General features: G+C 36.6%; 2 protein-coding genes and 1 non-coding gene across 5 annotated transcripts; 1 reads left to right on the top strand and 2 right to left on the bottom strand.

Moving 5' to 3' along the window:
- Positions 1-1,580: 1,580 nt before the first annotated feature.
- LOC137951663 (uncharacterized) lies at positions 1,581-11,733 on the bottom strand. The gene is made up of 9 exons (XM_068798485.1): positions 11,158-11,733; positions 10,652-10,808; positions 10,419-10,480; positions 10,224-10,318; positions 10,007-10,120; positions 5,459-5,524; positions 4,154-4,251; positions 3,591-4,021; positions 1,581-2,966 (listed from the first exon to the last, which is right to left on the bottom strand). Exons 1-9 carry the CDS (start codon positions 11,543-11,545, stop codon positions 1,804-1,806), a joined length of 2,574 nt encoding a protein of 857 aa, XP_068654586.1. The 5' UTR covers positions 11,546-11,733; the 3' UTR covers positions 1,581-1,803.
- Positions 11,734-16,313: 4,580 nt separating this feature from the next.
- LOC137951920 (glucan endo-1,3-beta-glucosidase 1) lies at positions 16,314-19,860 on the top strand. Of its 3 annotated transcripts, none has more exons than XR_011112172.1 (5): positions 16,314-16,394; positions 16,766-17,809; positions 17,927-17,959; positions 18,552-18,612; positions 19,666-19,860. XR_011112172.1 is itself a non-coding variant. In XM_068798906.1 (4 exons), the coding sequence occupies exons 1-3, from the start codon at positions 16,334-16,336 to the stop codon at positions 17,956-17,958; spliced, it is 1,137 nt and encodes a 378-aa protein (XP_068655007.1). In that variant the 5' UTR covers positions 16,314-16,333; the 3' UTR covers position 17,959; positions 18,279-18,380. The 3 variants fall into 3 exon arrangements, 1 of the variants encoding a protein (XP_068655007.1); XR_011112173.1 differs by having other exon boundaries at positions 18,549-18,612; XM_068798906.1 differs by lacking the exons at positions 18,552-18,612; positions 19,666-19,860 and adding an exon at positions 18,279-18,380.
- TRNAM-CAU (transfer RNA methionine (anticodon CAU)) lies at positions 18,004-18,075 on the bottom strand. The gene has a single exon. It is a non-coding gene; the product is annotated as a tRNA-Met (tRNA).
- Positions 19,861-20,995: the final 1,135 nt, after the last annotated feature.

Here is a 20,995-nt window from a genome sequence, read left to right as displayed (position 1 = left end):
AACAAAGAAAAATCGATATTTGAAGCAGCAAAGGTCAGACTGCAAAAGAGGTTCAAGCAAAAAAAAACTTTCAATTTTTGAGTCATTTTATACCATCAAGAACGAGACTTTATATGAAAAATTATATATCAAAATAAATATTTTTACGTTTATTTTCTTACCTATACAACCAATTCTCAATCTGAGTTTTCTAGAGGGAAATATCAATCTCGAAATAGTCAATGATCAAGCTAGCCAAAGAAGAAAAAGTACTCAATTCGGCCAGATTAAAGAGTCTAAAATCTATTAGATTATGCCTCTCAAAAGAAGTATATTTTATGAATAAAATTCATACTTTTATGAAAAGTCTAGTTTCATAAGGAAAAAATTTCATGTCAATCTGATTTATATTTAAAGAGATATTTGTATTGGAGTCGAAAAGGATCTAACTACAAAATGAAAAAAATTAAGAGCTCATAAAATTTTTAATAAAGAACATTTTTATGTCAAATTAGGTGTCAATTTAAAGCTCTTTGAGTCTAGTTTCTTGAAAAATAAACTTTTTATGATTTTAATCCAAAATTTTGGAGATATTGCTATCAAAATTACCAAAAGTTAGTTCTACCCAAAATCTCTCATTTTTTTGATATTTTCTCTCCTATTATCTCTCCATGCATTGACTTGAATTGAGTTTCATTTTCTCCTAAAATCCAAGTTTTTAGCCAAATTTATCTTTTATTCAAAGATTTTTTGTCAGACTTAATCACTCCATGATGTGCTCATTCACGGTATGTTATATCTTGATTTGATGTTGTTTTCAGGTTTTGTGTTTTTGTTACTTGGTTGTATATCCTTCCTCAATAGTTAACTACGAAAAATTTTGGTCACCCCAAAAAAGTTATATTTGGTCAAATTTGTCAAGATTTTTCCCCTTTAAAATTGAGTAGAGTATGTTTCAGCCTATGACCATTTTTTTACTGGTGTATGGACATTTGTCGTACGACTAGAAGTGATTTTCTTTTCCTGTATTATGTTTTATCCAAGTAAGATCTCTATGTTCTTTTAACACCAAATTGAGGGGGAGAATTACAAGAAAAATGTATTTTGTTCCACATATTGTGGTAATTTTTATGTGTTAAGAAAATGGGAGCACAAAAGATGAATTTTTTGCGTCTATGAAGAATTTTTTTTAACAAAAAGAAATTGAAAACCAATAATCATTTTCATTGTAAATTGAAGTAATAAACTCTTGCTTGAGAAGTGTTAAAGAAGTCTCACAAAGCTAGAATTAATATAGTAAAATCTTACAAGAGTCTCACAAGAGGAGGTCTCACAGAAGAGTCTCAATTAAATGTGTTTTAATTGTGTTAGATTTTTTTCTTTATGATCAATTATTCAATTGTTTTAAGACTTATCGTTTAATGTTTATCTTCGTATAACTAAAACAAGAATAGTTTAATTGTAACTAGATTCTACTTATTTCTCCTATTATAAATAAAAACTCGTGTACTTAAATTACAACAAACTAATAAATTATTAATTTTTTCCAAAAATTCAACACTTAACGTATGCTACCTCAAACACTTGCCCTCTCTTTCTTTCATTTTTTTTTTTCTATTTTCTTCTAATTCTCTCTAAAGCTTGCATTTTTACACTATTTTGTATCTTTTCACATGAACCTTTACAACCCAAAACAAACAATAAGAGACTAGCAAGAGAGATTTTGTCTAAGCAAAAAAGAACCTGCACAGTAATAGTCTTCTCTCTACATAAACAAGATTTTTGAAATGGAATGTCAATCCCCATGCATCAGGACTTAATATACTAATAACCAGTTAAGCCTGAGAAATGTTTCTTCATAGCACGATCCTTCCTGTGATGATTCCCATCCCCTCCTCTTCCCCTTCCTCTACCTCTACCTCTGAAGTTTTGGGGATTACCCGCTATCTCTGATCCTGTAATGTCAGGTCTCCGGTGGTCTTGTTCTCTAGTCTGTCCTCTTCCCCTTCCTCCACCCCTGTGCCTAAAACTTGACTTTCCTGTCTCTTGGGTATCTGAAGCCCCGGGTACCTGATCATCCTCCTCATTTGAATCATTGACCATCAAAGGAGCTCGAAGAGGAAAGTTCCCACCAGGGCCCAATCCATAGAGTGTTTCACCAAGCATGACTGCTTCCTTAGCACTTGACACAGCAACGGACCCAGCAACTTTGTAACTGTAGTTTTTCCCATCCTTGACAAAGAACTGTGGTTTCTTGTTCCACCTTCCTGTTTTAGAAGAGTTCTGAGATCCAAAGCCTGAAGATTGCTGTCCTGATTCAATCCTGTCACCCAATATCTCTGCATCCTCTACGGATTCTACAAGACTCAGACCCAGCTCATCAAACGAGTCATCATACTCATCTTCATATTCATATTGTGAAGCTAGTACAGCAGTCTTTTTGAAGTCCTCAGCAGGTTTTTGGTCTAAGACTTCACAGTCCGGAACTTCATCCTTGGACTTCCTTATGAATCTGCCATGAGAAGATGAGGATGACAAGCTCACCATGCTTTTGCTATCCGCAGCAATGTTCGATTGAGAGGATGCTGTCACTGCTGACTCCAGTAACGCCCCTTTCCCTTTGTCTGTCCGGGTCAGAGATGGCCCAGAGTTAGGTGCTGGGACTTTCTCAAGGGAGGTGTCTAGCAATAACAGATCTTCATGGAGGGTGCCTTCTAATATCCTCTGGATAACTTCTTCCGCGTTCTGGTTATAGACATCTAAACATGCAGAAAGAAAACCTTTACCATAATCAGGGAAAATGTCCTTAATTTGACTGATCTTGGACTCCATGATAGCAGTATTTTCATCCATCTGTAGATTTTCCATGCCACTGGTCAACATAGAAACTGGAACTTTGGGATCTTCCACACTGGGCTTTGAAGAAAGAGGAACAGCTATGTGAGATGATAAAAATTGAAACTGATCATCATCTATGAAGAGCCATCCTGTACAGTACATACCGATCACTGTGTTAAACTTTGTTTAAGCTGTCATGACTAAAATTGCAAAGATTATGCTGAATTTGAATAACAATAAGCACCTAGTGGTTTTGACTTTAACAAATGAAAAAAAGGCACCCTAATCATTGGATTTCCAAACAACCGCAACTGTAAATGCAAATTTATGCACCTTGAGCAGTATTGTAACACAAAAACAAAATTCAAATGTTATTACTCTTCAATGCTGGACAAAAAGAGCAACTTTATGTAACTCCACAATTTCTGCAGCTACATCAATTCTCTACCAACAAGTTCAGCATGAATTATGCTAACTTCGCAGAATCTTCTTTGTGTCACTAAGTATATTGCAAAAGGAGCACAACAGGGTCGAAGAGAAGAAGATAAAAGAAATTTAAAAAAATATAATTCCACCACATGCTGCCCCATCAGCAGCGCAACTAAAATTATAATTTCTGTACCAATGGAAGTGGATAAAAATGCATCTGCTCTTTTTCTTTATGAAAATGAAATATTAGATAGATTCCATAAATTTGTATCACCTAGGATTAATAAGAGGTTTGATTGTGCTTTCAGACAACAGTACTGAGAGATATAGTGCAAAATACATACCCTCGGTCTTGAGACTGTCTATTCTTTTCAATAGCTCGTAACCCTTTTCTAGGTTCTGTAGAAAGGTTCTACCATTTAGATTCTGCAGATGAGATGAAGCTACCGTAATAATTTCCCGAAAGGACTGAACCAAAATGTCTCCTCTTATTGAAGGATCCTCAACATTGGCTGGGAACATCTTCGTGGCACTAACCAAAGGAATGATACTTTCAAAGAGGTTATAACAGAGGTAGCAAGATTCCACTAATTTCCATCCAAATTTTGTTATCCTGTTTGAGAGACTGAGGGTAATCTCTGAAAGGTTTCCTCCAAACAAGTTTTGAGTCACATTCACTCTTGAGTTCAGGATGTGAACGAGCCCTTGATGCAGAGATGGAAGCAGCACATCATGTATTCTAGCCAAAGCTGTTAGTAGCTCCTCGCTGCCATAGCTGGAAACAGAAATATTCAGAACTTTAAGCTTAGTTATGCATACATTGACAAACAACCCCCCACCACCCACACACACCACAAACCCATCCACAACCCTACAAAAAAAAAAAAAAAGGGAAAGAGTATGATACCTCATCTCAACGGGGTATGAGAAGTATATGGCTGCAGGTTTATATGTGTCAACAAATGCGTCTAGAGATACAATTGAATCATTTATGAAATCCATTACCTAATATGAGAAAATATTTCTTTATCAGGAACTCCAAAATATAACATTATGAAATTTAGAACTCCTATAGTAACCCAAAACAGGATCATTTCAGAAGTTCACATCACATGTATAACCTGCAGTCAACTTTATACCCAACATATTACATGATGAATATGGTCATCATTTTCTTTTTTCTTCAAAATTAACATGGCTAGCATTTGACAAGTAAAAATTAATTAGCAGAAATGTGTCAACTCACCAATTAGAAACCAATTACTGAATCCTTCAAAGAACAGATGGAGGTATAAACATCTGACATAATCATAGGTGGTTCTGCTGTATCTAAATATGACGTTTACCAGAAGGGATTCAGCAGTTATCATCAGCTGGGCCAGTGGGAAGAAGTACCACCCTGGCCATTTCTTAAAATATTTTGACCTCTGTTAGAAAAACCAAACAGGATCAGTCAGATTGAACCGGTTTCAACCAGACCTGGAGTAGTGTTAAAACCCAGCTGACTCGTCAAGTTGGTTGGCTTCAACAGGTGACCAGCTGACCTGACCCAGTTAGTTGAGTCACTCTCACCTGCACACATACAGGGGAGCACGGGATGCAAGTGGGATGGGGTGAAAATGGGGAGGGGGAGAATGCACTGGGGTGAAGAGGTACAGAGAGGAGGGAAGTACAGAGGAGGAGGGGGAGCGGCCGGGCTTTGGTCCTCTGCCTCAATGCAAGTTGAAAAAAAAAAGGAATATTACCCCGATTAAACGCATATTTTTTTATTTTTCTAATGATGTCATCATAACATCAACTCCGATTTAACTGGCAGTTAAACCTGGTTGAACCGGCTTGGACCGGACCCGATCACCTCGTCAGTACAGGTTTTATAATATTGATTTTGACAAATCGAGACTTTAAGTAGGGAGCACAGATGTAGCTTGGCAGCATACCCTTAGAAGTGCCAACAACATTGCTGACACTTGGCTAGGGAAGAGGCATCTCGTAGTAGAAACTTCACTTCCCCTCTATTGGTATTTCTAGCTTGAGTGTTGTTTAGTTTTTCTTTTGTTCTGTTATTTCTGTTTGCTCTCATCATAATGCATCACTATTAATTGTACTTTTACCTCCCTCAGGAGTTTTCTTCATGGAATCCTTTTTCTCCTTATTACCAAAAAAAATATAGATGTTTACAAAAGTTAACAATTATGAAATAGGTCAAACTTGCCTCCAAAAGATCTGCATGAAGTTGATTCTGTCCCTGATCCTCGTGACTTCCAGATGAAACTAAAGCCTGCATATTGCAATATAGAATGAAACTTCTGTTACTTGTATATTTAATAATATGAACCATGAAATCAAACACATTAACATCAATTGAGATGACTGCCTAATTGTCAAGCCCCATTCTCCAAGAAAAGAGTAAATGAAAAACAGAAGATTTTTTTTTAGTGATAATTTAGAAATCACAAGAGTTAGAAAATCGAAAATGGATAAAAACAGTCTTTTCAGTCAGGAAGTAGCATTTTCTTGGTAATTTATTTTCCTTTGCAATACTAAAATTTTCAGTCACTAGCTGAAGACACTATTGGAAACACAACTTTAAATCCAAAGCAAATCAAAGTTTAAATATAATTCTTTTTTCTTCCCGCGCTAAGTTTTTAATATTTATAAGCTTCAATTATGAATCACCGGGAGGTTGGACAAGCTCTAGTTTCTATATATGATGAATTCCATGCAAAGCTGTCTTATTCAGTTAAGATTTTTTTCTTTATTTATTGACCACTTCCAAAGATTAGTAAAATTATGAGTTTCACTTGCCCAGTCACCTTAACGATGGTACTCATTTAGAAATGAGGTAAAAAATCTTATAAAATATGAAGAACACTCTTCTCTTTTAAATGGTTTTTCTCCACAAAAAGAAGTTAAATTGTCCTAATTTACACATGATGTCCTCATTAGGTCTGGATTGAATCAGATTTGTGTTGGACTCCTGAGCTTTAGTCCAATCCAGATAAAGTTCCAATGGGTTGAATTCGGATCCTTTTCAGACAAGATGGAGCTTGTACAAGCACACCAAAAACAGGCCTGGGTTTGGATTCGGATCATATAATATTTTATTTAAACAATGCATGTAAAACATAAAATGGACCATTGAAGTTACAGTAACAAAGTAGCCAGAAGAAATAAAATAGCAATAAAGATAAAATAGTGGTACATTTATCGTTATAATTAACATAGAGTGTGTCAAGTCATTAAAACCTCTGTTCAATGCAAACTGAGAAAAATTTACAAGTTCGGATTTAAAAAAAAGATAAAAATGAAATTGTATGTAATGACGGCATCAGTTCAAAAAAAAAAAAAATTGTATGTAATGAGATCATAATATTAGAGTCTATCGTCAATAATCAGACATCCACATTAGACGTGGAATCGGGTTGAATCCAGGTTGGAATCCCCTATATCTAGGTCCTATTTAGATAAATTTTTCATTGGGTTGGACACGAATTCAGACTCCTTTTTAATAAGGTGGAGCATGTTCAAGCCCACTAAAAAAGGTCTAAGATTAGTTGGATCTAGACCGGATCTGGATTCATTGCCAGACTTAGCCCTAATGCTGGATATGTTTCTATTTGTGTTCCCTTTACATCTACATTGTTTCCAGTTGTTACAGTTTTAAAGTAAGTATACCAACTTTTTTAATAGTAGGTCAGAATGCCTATGTTGTTGATTTGCCATCAGATTCAGGTATTAGCTCCACTTTTAACATTGAAGACTTGATGGCATATAAGGACCACCCCTCTATTCCTGATGACCCCTTTTTTACCACCTTTTAACTCCACCTCATCGCCTGATACACCTACTCCTTCCTTGCCTGATACCTTTTTTGGATCATGTTCCATTACCCATAGCACCAGCACATAAAAAACATATTGATATTGTTTTGGATGAATAAGTTGTTTTTATCAGGAGTAGCGCAATTCAACGTTTCCTAGTGTGATGGACAGGACAACTAGACTCCGACTACACATGGATTGCGAGAGACACATTACAACAGTTGGATCCTGATTTGTTGGAGTACTATCAAAGTCACCAGGAATCCTACTCGACAAGGTCGAGTTTTCCCTAGAGCATGAGAGTTAGTGAGGACGCCCCTTGTGTGCCGCCGCCGATTACACAAGTCTATACTCGAAGACACTGGACTACGACAAGACCCACCACGTTCTGTTTTAGGAGAGGGGCATTTAGGACATATTAGTTTTGATTTTATTTATCTATATTTTGTATTGTCCTTAGAAATTTTTTTTTTATTTTTAGGGCCATTTTAGTCACTAGGGGTATTTTGGTCATTTTGAAATGTCTCTAGGCATTTGGAAATCAGTATTGTTGAATAAAGTTGAAATTTTCCTCCCAACTCTTCTCTACTTTCTCCCCTCCCTACTCTCTGCTCCCTACTTCCCTTCTTCTTCCACTCTTCCTCCTTTCTTCCTCTTCTCCTTCTATTTTCTCTCTTCTCCCTCACAGCAGTAGCACACACCACGCTCATCCCACATCAGTATGGATTACTTAGGGCAAAACCTATACAAACACCTATATAGGTAGGCCATGATCTCATGACGAAAGCAATGTTGAACTTAAAGATAAAACAACATACTAGAGGTTAGTAGGAAAGTTGATTTATGCTACAATTACACATCCATATATATTGTTTGTTGTACGTATAGTTGGTCAATCCATGGAGTGTCCACATAAAGTTCATTTGGAGATAGCTCAGTGAATTCTGAAATACTTGAAGAGAGCACCATGGAAAGGCTTGTTATTTGAGCCACATAGTAATTTGAGAATAGAGGGATACTCTGACACAGACTATGTTGGGGCAAAATAAGATAGGAAGTCCACCATTGGATATTGTGTTTGTAGGCGGAAATTTGATTAATTGGAAGAGTAAGAAACATAATGTAGTAGCATGTTATAGTACAAAAGAAACATACAAAGTAATGACACACAAAGTAAATGAGCTTATGTAGGTTAAATTTGTTCTATAGGATTTGAGCTTCCCCACCACTGAGACCATGACCATGTATTGTGACAAACAAGCTGCAATTTTCATTCCAAGTATTCCACAAGGCCATGACCATATATTGTGACAATCTAGTATTCCATTAGTGAACCAAACATGTAGAAGTGGGATTACTATTCCATTTAGGATGTTGTGATGAGAAGAGAAGCTATTACTCCATATGTTCAGTCATGTGACCAACTTGGTAATATATTTACTAAAGCTTTAATGAAACGAGAATTTAGGATATTTTGTGACAAGTTGAGGCTTCTAAATATAAATGGTCCTACTTAAGGGAGAGTGTTAAAACTCGTGTAAGGGCAGTTTGGTCATTTTATCCTTTTGTATGGGTCTATAGGAGTGGCAGTAATGTGGAGTCAATGTTAGAAGTGTTAGTTTCAAGTTTCAGATTATTTTGATATGTATTTAGTGAGTTATGAGAGTTTAAGTCGCGAGAGGCATTTTTGTAACTTTATTTTATTTCACTTTGTGATTTATAAGTAAAGATGGGGGTCGACTTTTTACCCCCCAATGAGTGCATTCTCAACGCACTCTTCCCTCTCTCTTCTCTCTATTTCTTCTTCTTCCTTTATTAATCAATTTTCTAACTTTTATGGCAAAAACTTACGCTCTCTTTGAGGACATCTGTATCACCCGAGATCATTTCAATCTTCCTCTCATGATTGAAGGTTGTTCTTCTTTTCTCATTTCATGGTGTAAAAATGGAGCTAGCCTGCCATGGTGTTTGCTGCCTCAATTTGAAGAAATCATGAACATCACCCAGCACTTCTCTATTACATGGGCCAACACTCCTGGATCTATCAACTGTGCAGCTGCTGCCTTAGCAAGGGAAGGGATCACCCTCATGGAGCTGAGCAATCACCATTGACCTCATATGTTTGGTCTTTTTCTGTTAAAAAAAAGTAATATTAATCTTTGTTTCTCTTGGTTTTCTACTAGCCTTTAGTGCTGTTATTTTGTCCTATATGCTCCCAGGCCTGTTGGTTTGCTAGTTTGTTTTCTTCCTCCACTTTTTTGGAATGAGAATCTCCTTTTTCGACTCTCCAAAAAAAAAAAAAATTGCAAGAGTAAAAAGGGCTAGCAAGAATAAGTTCCTTTTTTATTTTCAATGTAAAGTGTCTTTCAATTTTTAGTTGTGTCTACTTCGATATGACAGTTGAGAAACTTAATAAAAAATTAGTCACTGACAATGCAATTAGTAGGTACATATACAATAAAATTGCCCAACATAATGCATGATCTGAATTCAGACAGAGAGAATGCAACACAAAGACATAACACTAGAGGTGGATTACCAATAAATGCCCTACCCAATGATATACATCAGCCAGATAAAGTAGTAATGTCAATTATAGTCAAACATGCAAGAGGGAAAAAATTCAAATTGAAAAAGGTACCATAGATTTGTTCCACTTGGGAAAACATATCATCTTAGTGCTACAAATGGAACCCACCCAATCTATCAAAACTGGCATACAGGTGAAGTGAAAATATATGGGACATGCAATGGATTTTAATATTTTTGGCCCCAAAAAGGTAAGGACATCACTTCTTAAGTATATCATTTGAAGGAATACATGCTCAATTGCTCGCCTTCAGAATTTTTAGAAATATATAAGATATCTAATTCCACTGGCAAAATTGATTCTAATTAAGTAATGGATATTTCAAAAGCATTTTTGTAATTTGTAGAACCTCTAATAATGAGCTGCACCGCTGATCCATCGTGTGCACAATTGTCAGGAAATGGGTGACAATAGCTGCTAAATTTTCAAGTAGTGCAGGTTGAGCCTTAATTGCATTATTAACCTGTAGAATTAAAAGTTGTGAAAATAAGCAATCAAAGCCATTTCAGATATCCCTTTATCCAAGAGAACTGAGATAATAATTGTTCTAAATAAAATCACTCTACCAGTAACTTGGTCAGTTCTTGATTGTCATGGCCGTAAATAGCACATATATCCAACAGTTTTGGTAAATCAAGCAATTTCTTTCCCTGCAAGAGAGCTACATGTTGGAAAGAATGATCAAAGGCATGTAGATTCTGGATCATATATGCACTTGAGCCCATTGCTGGCATAAAGGGACATATGAATAAAAGACACACCTGTATGTTCTTTAGCACTAAGGCTTTCACCAGGACGAGCACCAGGATCTTTGTTAGTAGATCTACATTATAAATTTCCACACATTAGTTAGGAAAAAGTGTGAATGTATGAAGCAAAAGTAGGCACAAAAACATAAGGCTAAAAGCATAATACTTTTTTGAATAATTTTAGCGTCAAGTAATAAGATCAAAACAGCTGAAACAGAGGAAACTTTCAACGATTATAAACTTACATGCGATACAGAACCATGAAGACTCGACGGCTTAGCTCAAACTCTCCAACAATAACTCCAAACGTTCCTTTTGCTCCATGGTGAGGGAAGTCATACCATCTACTTCTAAACTGTAGATAGCTATCCAAGAACTCGTGCAAGGAGCTATCATTGGCCACTGAAGAAAAACAACATAATACTTAAGATTCAAACACTACAGGCAAGCGATGAACAGTCCTTGGAAGCCATATAAAACGGATTAAGGCAAAAAAGAGAGATCAGCAATCCACCATGGACCACCGCGCTGCCCAAATTGGCTTTGGAGAAGTTTCAACTAGTAAGGAAAGGATAAAACCAGACCCTGATCACGGCAGTTCATCCAAAAAGCTATATAACTACCATAGGAATTCCGACCTCGACAATTAAGAAGAATAACCACTCGCATCAAGCTCCATTTTGCATACACGATCGAATACAAATCAAATCTATTTTTTTCGGAGAAGAAACAAGTAAATAGGGAAGCGCACCTTCTCTCCAGAAATCTCTTGCATTTAACTTCAACAGCCTCGAAAGCTCCATATTGAGAAGATCTACGACTCTCTGGGACTCCACATCGTCCAGTCCTCCATCCTCCACTCCGAGACCCACCGCAACGGCCTCGTCCTGCGGCAAATATTTCACGAAGTTCCCACTCGATTTTCTCACAATCCGCTTCCCCAATTCACCCATTCGAAGTCTTTCAGAGCCGGACGAACCTCCATCCCCTGCAGGGGCTTCCGTCTTCGCCTGGTGTTCTCGGAAAGATGTTGTAAAAGAAGCATTGGAAGTGGCTTGCCCTCGCGGATTTTGAGCCTTCGGCACGAACCTCTTCTGAGGTTTGAAGGAACCCTTGTTGTTGGACGGTCGACTGGACATGCTTTCGTTCTTAAGTAATCAAATTGCTACAGAGATGATTTTTTTACTTATTTGCGGATTTTGGGCTCTCTTGGCTGCTGATGCCGACGCCTTCTCGACGCTTGCTCTCTGAGATACTGCCGAATCCGTGCCCTTAAAAACTTCAACTGCATGAAAGTCGAATAAACGCCGCCACCATCGCCCCTGTACTATGCATCTCCCGCGAGGCTGTGCCAAGCGACAAGCGTAAATCAACGAAGAAAGAGGCAGACGACCGTTCGGCTCTAAACGGATCGAGTTCGGTTTCGGAACAAGAATCCGATCCGAATGACCTGGAATTAAAATTAGGGGTAGTATCGAGTACACCCAAACTCAAGCCTGTATATGTTGAGCTTCGCTAGATCTCAATACTTCTCAATACTTCAAACTGGACTTTAAGCTCAAGATACGCTTCGAGCATAAAATTAGAATCTAGCTTGAGTCCAAAAAATTTAACCAAATTTGAGCTCGACCTACATTTAAAATCACAAAATTAAATATATAAAATATTATGATAAACTTAGTACCATCAAACTGAAAGCTATCACGTAGCGGTCAAAGACTTTACAATGGTATATAGTAATATATAATAACTAGCTTAATAGACCTAATTGAAAGAGCAAACATTTTCATCAATAGTATTTATTCCATTAGCAACCAACAACATTAGATGTAGAGAGACCCAACAGGGTTGAACGATTGATCGTCTTTAAGGTTTGAGGTACATAAGAGCAACTATAAAACAACTAAAGAGAGAATTGATGAGACTAATTAGAGTAAATAGTATTTTTCTAAAAAATTCTATTGTAACAGTCGACTCACGAGGTAACAAGCCAATTTTAGAAAATCTCGAGTTTGGCTTATTATAGTTAACGAGCCTTATTTCAAGTTTGAGATCTAGCCGAGCACTAAACTAAGCCAAGTTTTTTTTTTTAGTTGAACTCAAACGGTTTGTGAACCGGTTTGACTTGGTACCACCCCTAATTAAAATGGATCGTTATGCTCAAAAGTCAAAACCAAATCATCAGATACATAAATCGAATGCAACTCCAATGAGCGGATTTTATCCGGTTAGGACTCTTATCTAAGTTGGCTTGTGGATTTGGACCCCGTTACCATTGAAGTTACCTGTTCTAGTTGCTCATGGATTTGAATATGAATCGGCTTATTGCCATCATGGCATCATCCCACCGGTTTTGAGTATTGCATTAGCAATTCTATCTTCTCAGTGTGATTAGAGGGACCAGTTGAATGTTAATACATACCTACTGAGTATTAGCTCCATTATTAACTAATCTCATTATGTTATAATATTATGATATTAACGATAATATTAATTTAAAATTTTTAATTGTTAGTTCACCCTGTTGCAACATGGGCGGACAAATGGTTATTTTGAAGGGAGGGAAGACAAATGCTAGTAGAAACTCTTTTCTCCATCATTTTGTGTGCAATTGTTATGCTAAAAGGGTGGGACATGACAAAAGGAGAGGCCTAGCCGTATGGGTGGCATCAAGTCGAGTAGAACTCTAACCTGCATATGCTTGAGTTGGGCTTGATTTAAGTACTTCAAACTCAAGCTTGAGCCAAGTCCAACCTCGAGCCTAAAATTGTAATCGAGTTCGAGCCCAATAATTTTAATTGAGTTCGAGTTCAAGCTTGAGTTGGGTTCGAGCTCCAACCTATATTTAAAACTTTGCATAAATTAGATGTCAAATAAATTGTATATAAAATTATGCATAAAGTTTACTTAAAATTGGGCATGCCCTCTAATAAAATTGGGCACGACCTCTTTATAAAATTGGACATGACCTCTATACATAAACCCTACATAAAATTGTTGATACACTCTGCATAAAATTGTTCATAAATACTGCATAATATTATGCATCAAACTTTATTTAATAATCAAACACAAATTTTTTAATGAAATATCAATATCAAATATACATCACCCAAACAAAAACTATAAATCTAGTATAAATTTATAAACTATAGCTCTTTCTCTTCGTGCTATAAAACAATATGGCAGGTCCTCATTTGCATGAATAAAATCTCCAACTATGACAAAAAACAAAAGAATAAAACTTATTATTGTCTGATAGAAAAATACTCTTCCACTACTGATTAATTAATGTAGTGAAAAATATTAAAATTACCAATATGAGAAGAAGATGAAAAATCAAGTAACTGATAGCATTATCTCCACAGTCTTCTTCTTAGGCTGTAATCATCAAACAAAAATTTAATACATAAAACTAAAAAACTTACTAAAATTATCATAATAAATAACTATTCAAAAGTAATTCACCTTTTTGATTTTTCTTGACACCTTAAAGAACTCGAATCCAATCACCACCACAAATCAAAATTTGAAGGAGCCGGTCAAAAAATGAAAAAAATAATTAAGCATCACTTCTTGCGTCAATCCTATGTCAATATTCATTTGCCCATAGAAAAGTAAATATTATTGGTCTTTGGCAATCATGAAGTAAGCAGGGAGCAAAAAAATGAGTAACGATTGGAAAAGATCAACTTTTATTCTAGTGTATCACCAATCAAATAAAAAACATCTTCTTCAATAATGCAAGCCATACCAAACAATAACAACATATCCTAGACGCTAAAAAAATGAAATGTAAGTTAGATCTGACATTTACATTGCTCAGTTTAATACATCCAACCTTCAAACTTAGAACTGTATGAACAACTACAGTCGGTCTAATTGATGGGCCAGGCATTCCAATAGAATGCCTTTGTTAGTGGTGATGACAACTCAACACTCTTTTACTCTAAAAAATAAATATCTCAGTGAAAATTTTAAATAGTCTTGATCAATAGTGCATTGAACATTTTAGAACAAGATAACCATTTTTGTTGATCAGTCTACTTGATCAGCAGAGGCCCATCAGTTTGGTTGGATTGTGGATTGCCTGAGGTGGCCTGGAGCGAGAAAGAGGTCAAATTTTCTCACCTTAAACTTTTTGGTTGTCGTTCTTATGTTCTTGTTGATTCTGATGGAAGTAGTAAACTTGAGGCTAAGTCAAAGAAATGTTATTTCATTGGCTATGGAGACGAGGCATTTGGGTATCATTTCTGGAATGATCAGGGTCGAAAGATTATAAGAAACAGGAATGTGATTTTTAATGGGAAGATTGTGTACAAGGACAAGTCCAGTACAGTTGTTACCGTGATTACTTTGCTGTCGTCATTTTTTTCATAACAAAGGAACGAAAAAAATGCAAAACAGTAACCTCCAAACCCACAAGGCAAAATCTGAACTCTTACAATGATTGCAAAAGGAGAGCGTCATTTCTGATTTTTGAAAGCATAGAAATGTGATATCTGAAGCACCCATTTGGAGAGAGAGAGAAGAGGATGGGCATTTTTAAGAAGGATGAAAGTGAGCAGAGGGAACGGTTGTTGCACAGGAGAAGGTTAGATAAATATGGAGTTCTTTAATATTTTTCGGTCTTACAAGGCAAAGGGATGTCTTAGGATAAAAACATTTACAATCAAAGAAATAGATACGACGATGACATTATCAGTTTCCAATGGAGGATGGTCTGTTTGCCAACTATCAACGAAATTTACAACAAATGGTGATGATCCAGTAGGCGATTACAGGAAGAAAGAAAAAGAGATAGAGCAAGGGAGGAGGAGGGAGAATACTTGTAACTGGAGAAGGCACTCACGATCATTCCACTGGCTTTGGCCACTTGGCCCCTATAATTCCCGGAGATGGAGAGGGTTTGGTATTTTCTTTTCCTCCTTCAGTCCTTATTGGAGAGGTTTCGGCATTCGCCTTTCCTCCTTCGGTCCTAAGTCCTAACTCCTCATCGTGGGTTTAAGTAAACGAGTTAGAAACCCAATCTCAAATTCAAGATGGGGTTTATTTGAACCAAAACGAGCTGGAACAAAGCCAAGTTCGAGCTACTCACGAACCGGCTCAGTTCAATGCCACCCCTACCTAGCGGACAAGGAGAGGGGGGTCATATGTGTAGTTCCCCAAAGTTCTTCATTTTGCAAACACTAAGAAGGGCAAAAAGTGAGGTGAGGTGAGACTCTCTCTCTCTTTGTAATCGAGGGTCTAGATTATACGCATTGATTAACGATCCACATTGGAAGTATCTGAACGCTAATCAAAATTTAAAAATCTGATTGTCAAAGCAAAAAGATTTTGTTAACATTGGTGAACATCAAAATCAAGACCTTGGTTTAAATCGAGATCAAAACTCAATCAATGGATGACATTAGGTTGATCATATAGAACCACCATTAAAATTAAATCAAATAAAGGTGCCACTCTCCTAATCTGCTTTTTTTTTTTTCAAAACATTTCCTTCCCGCTTCCTATCCGAAATTCCGAATGCAGATGTTTTACAAATGGCGACAATTAAAACTTGCGACAAAAACTTCCACTGGCCGACGAGAACGGTGTTGCAGAGCCCCAGGCTCGCCTCCATACAAGACGAAAGAGTACAAAAAGCTGTCTTCAACTCCTTTTCTCTTTGCTCTGCTCTCCGGTGACTGGTCTCCGTTTGCTAGGCACTTAGCACGACTTTACCTCCATTTTATTCGAGAACTGTGTACAGTACCCGATGCCGGAAATACCCTCCGGATGTTTCCCTTCTTCCCGTTCTACCCCTGTACACTATTCACCACCTGGCTTCTCTGGTACAGAGTACAGAAAGGAAACTATAAGAGGCAAGGTCTCAACTTCTCAGTGTTGTTCAACCGGTTGAGCCGCTCTCCGGTTGCAGAGCGAAGATGAAGAAAGTGGTAGCTCTGGTGGCGCTCTTCTTCTCTCTGATGATTTTTAGTGTTTCTGGTAAGCGAAAGAAAACCGTGTTGGGTTTTCTCTGTTTGTTCTTCTTAACATTCCGTATCCCTCTGTTTCTCTTCAGATAGCTGTTCTTTTGCCGGTATTGCTCGTCCCTTGTTCCATTTTTGTTGCAGTACTGATGTCCTCTCGGCGCCAGCGCCCGAGTGGAAGAGGAAAAACAAGAAAAGAACACACTTTTTGTCTTCCTTCTCTCTCGATGTCCAGCCACCGTTGTTGTTTTTGACTGTTTTAATATCCACGTCTTCCCATTACTTGCTATGGGCTTCCTGTCGGTAACGTCTTTGGTTTTTGGCTCTCATGAAAGGCTAAAGCATTGATTTTTTTCTTTTTTTGTTTTTCGGTTTTTGGCTATGCAGGTGAAGGAGATATCGAACTGTTACCTCTCCACGAGCCAGTCTCTGGGCACTCGTCATTCCGGCCTTTTGCAGTCCTTGTAAAAGAATCCGAGCTTCCGAAACTCTCTTCTAGTGTCTTACTTGCTGAATCCTGGCTTAGAAACTATGTCTTAATCCACTTTCCGTCAATAAACATCTCTACGATTATTGTCGGAGACTCTCTCCTCTGCAGCGAAGTCCCTCAAAAGAAATGGTCCATGGAGTTGCCTGCAATGAAAAATCTCTATTATTCTCTTGTGAGATGGGGTCTAGACTCAGAAATCAAAGTCTCTGCTGCTTTCTCCGGTGATTGCTTCAAGTCCCCTGACTCGTTTCGTCTGAAACCTCTTTTAAGTTTCCTCCAGAAATCCCACAACTCGTATACTATAACGCCCCCGCCTCATTTCACTGCTGATGAAGCTCACGTTTTGGTCTCTACTCATCAAGATTTCATTAAAAAGCTCGGGTTCTCCACGATTCCTCATGTAAACATCGTCATTCCGTCCACACCCAATATCAGGAAACTCTCAGCTTCAATGGCCAAAGTTGTGGAGCCATACCCAGCACGGCAAACCCCTTTCCCACCCCTGCATTCCTCCATCGGCATGCAAAACCCAGTTGTTCCAACCTCCCAAATGGTCGCTCCGCCTGTGGTATCTGTCAACGCTCCACCGATTGACGTCGTGCCACCGGTTGATGTGGCTCCAGCAAACCCGCCCATGGACGATTTTACATATCCGCCTTGTGTGAACATAGGACCAGCTCCAGAGGCACCGGAAGAGCAGGGGTTATGGTGTGTGGCAAAGCCTAGTGTACCAGCAGCCGATTTGCGGGAAGCATTGGATTTTGCATGTGGGGAAGGTGGAGCAGATTGTGAAGAGATTAGTCCTCGAGGTAGATGCTATTCGCCTGACAATGTTGTAGCTCATGCCTCTTTTGCTTTCAATAGCTATTGGCAGAAGAACAAGAGAAATGGCGGGAGTTGCAGCTTTGGAGGGACCGCCATGATTATCAATTCAGATCCCAGTAAGCTCCAGTTCTTTTAGTTTCTCTTTCATTTCTCTTCCTCATGTGGATCATTCACGGGTTCTTCGTGTTTTGCCTCTTGAATCTCAGTTGGTATTCCGCTGTTGCTTTTTGCAGGTTTTCGCCATTGCCATTTCACTCTTCTCTGAGGTAAGAGAATCGAAAAACAAGTTTAAAAAATCAATTGAAAAAAATATCAGAGCCAGGTTTCGATCCTGGGACCTGTGGGTTATGGGCCCACCACGCTTCCGCTGCGCCACTCTGATTGATATTATATGCAACCACTTTGTTTTATTTTATACATGATCATCTAATTCGAAACTATTTCCATCCTCAAAAGGGAATCTAGAGGACCCCGCTTCTGTCCTGAAAATAGCTGTATTGATCTTTCAGCTTTATGGAAAAGTGTATAGATGCTCTTATGGTTTCCTGTAGTTGAATCACATGGTAACTTTTTCTTTTCCTTCAGCACTTGAACTAAATTTTCCTTCAGAACTGTAATTGGATTCTTTACCCAACTGAAGCCTGTAGATTTCAAAGGAATGGATACCCATGGATGCAATTATTGACATTTTAACAGTCTCACCTTGCATGAGGTGAGCAGGCAGTTTCAGCTTGGTCACCATATTTAACTTCTAAAAGTTACACTGGAGTCTGGAGTCACACTGGTGATTTAGGTTTAGTTCATTAGTTTACAGTATCTGCATCTTGGTGCTGTATTGAGTTTCTGATTTTGTAGCAGGTGATGCAGTTGACACAAAGAACTTCTAGATACTGATATGCAGAAGTTAGGCAAATCATGGGTTAGTTTCTTTCCCCCCTCTTTAGGTTTTATTGAATACAGTGGTATGTTTACCCAAGGAGATAAACTAAATGGAAAAATTGAACCTGTTAGTGTACCCGGAGGGAAAGTGAAAGTAAAAGTGATTTCACTCTCATTTACCCAAAAGCGTTAGTGCACACATACGATGGAAAGTAAAAGTGAATGAACTAGTTCATTTACTTTTACTCGCTTTAGTATAAAATGAGTGAAAGTGAATTTCGATCTTAAACCCAGTGCATCCTCTCTCTCTCTCTCTCTCGACTGTCTTTGCTTCCCAAACCTTATCTCTCTTGTTTCTCTCTGCCTATCGGTTCATCGTCTCAACACTTCTCTTTCTTTCCCCTCTTGCTGTTTGAACCTTCTTCCCCCTTTTAGTTAATTATTAAGTATTATTTTAAATAAATTATTTTATCATTGCTTTAAAAGTATTAAACTAAATACCCTCTATCAAAGTTCTTTTATTTTTTATTTATTATAATTAATTAAACTAATATTATTAATTTATACTATACTAAAATCTAACTTATGTTATTAATAAATTATATTATTTATTTATTTATTATATTCATTACTGGTAATATAATATTAAATTACTATTTTAAGAGTGATAATTAAGATATTGTTAAAGTAAGAATTTGTTCAAGTATCTAAATAATATAAATTTAAGCATTTTTGTTTGAAAATTCTATATTTTATAATTAATTAAATTGATAATTTAATTTAGACTTGTAATTATTGTATTAATTTAGATTAAACTATGATCTATCTTAATTTATTAATAAAACACCCTACTTAATTATTTATTATGTTAATATATTTTAATATTATGTTAAATTACTAGTTACAAAAATAACTATGTTTGTTTAGGTTTATTATTAGTTAAACATATTATAAAGAGTAATACATTCTCTTTTTTCAGTTACATTTTCTATTTTGGGCACTAACATAAGCGCATTGTCACACACTAATACTAAAAAGTGATTTATTTCTTATTTTACTTTTACTAGTTCATTTACTTGGAAGGATTTTGCAGGTTTCTCCAATGGATTCTTAAATGCAGAGGTGGTGGCTGTCATTTGCTGGTGGAGCAGTGTTGTTAGTTGGATAGCAACATTTGGTGTTTGTAACGCCTTGCAACACTTGGCTTAATTTACTTGTATGAACCATCAATGTAGGAGATGTTAAATAGGTATGATTTTATGCACTTGGCTTAACTAATTGAGGAATCACCAATATACAATGATAATAATATTTAGTTTAACTAGTTTAATTACATGTGTAGTTATAAGGAAAAATAATAAATAATTAAATAAATAAGATGGTGGATCTAATCCTAAGGCAATGAAGAATCTAGCATCTAAAGCTCCAATTGGAATTTGAATTTGAATTCCATTAAATATTCACATAGGAATGCCTGTACTCAAAACTCTTGCTTAGGTTGGTTGCTAAGAAATTCGTAGAAGACCTAGGGCTTGTTTAGAACCCATAGAAAAGAAAATGGGAGAAAAATATATTTTTTGTTATTTGGTAGTAAAGAATCATTGAAAGAAAAGAAAATTGCTAAGTTGTGAAGAGCTCCGCGCCTAAAAGGTCTACGATATATTGATTGTTATTTTATTAAGGGTAATTCGGAGATTTCATCAGTTGCGGTTGAGAGGGAAGTTAGAGAAAAACACGAGTGTGTGTGATTTTTCTTGTAAACTATTTCATCTTCATAGTGGATTGTTACAGTTGTAGAAGATAGGACGTAGTCTCACCTTGATGTGAACCTGTATAAATCTTGTATTCTTCATGTTTGTTTTCTTTTCTTCTTCTGTGATTATTATTGTTTTCGTCAATATTAAATTAAGGCGACTAATTCGTAACAAAAATATGAGTGAAAATCAATAAAAAAATTTTCACAAAATGATAGAATTTGGGGAGAAAAGAAAAGAAATAGAATCTTCAGATAAAATTTTAATCATTTTCTCTCTCTTTCTTTTCTTTTTTCTTCACTTTCTGTGTTCCAAACACAACTTAAAATTAAAAAAATATATTTTATTTTATTTTTTATTTTCCACATGCGTTTAAACAAGAGAAACTATATTTTTCTTCCACTTTCTCTTTCATTTTTCATTGGTATCCAAACAAGAGAAAAAAAAAACCTATTTTTTGTTTTTATTTTCTCTTTCTCTTTCTTTTATCTTCCTTTTATTTTCTCTCCACTTTCTGTGTTCCAAACACAGTTTTAATAAAAGGGAGAAGGGGAAGGGTTGCTTTTGATTTTAATAAAAATTATAATTTTTCAAGGTAGAATAATTTTGATATTTTTCTGGAAGAGTGAGAGTCATTAAATAGGATTAATTTGCAGTTATGTTCCGCTT

This window comes from Aristolochia californica, unplaced genomic scaffold, assembly GCF_029961685.1.
Source record: "Aristolochia californica isolate CCGP_79_NKW_82.1479 unplaced genomic scaffold, dmAriCali1.0.hap1 SCAF_15, whole genome shotgun sequence".
Taxonomy (NCBI): domain Eukaryota; kingdom Viridiplantae; phylum Streptophyta; class Magnoliopsida; order Piperales; family Aristolochiaceae; genus Aristolochia; species Aristolochia californica.
This window is presented reverse-complemented; position numbering and strand designations above follow the sequence as displayed.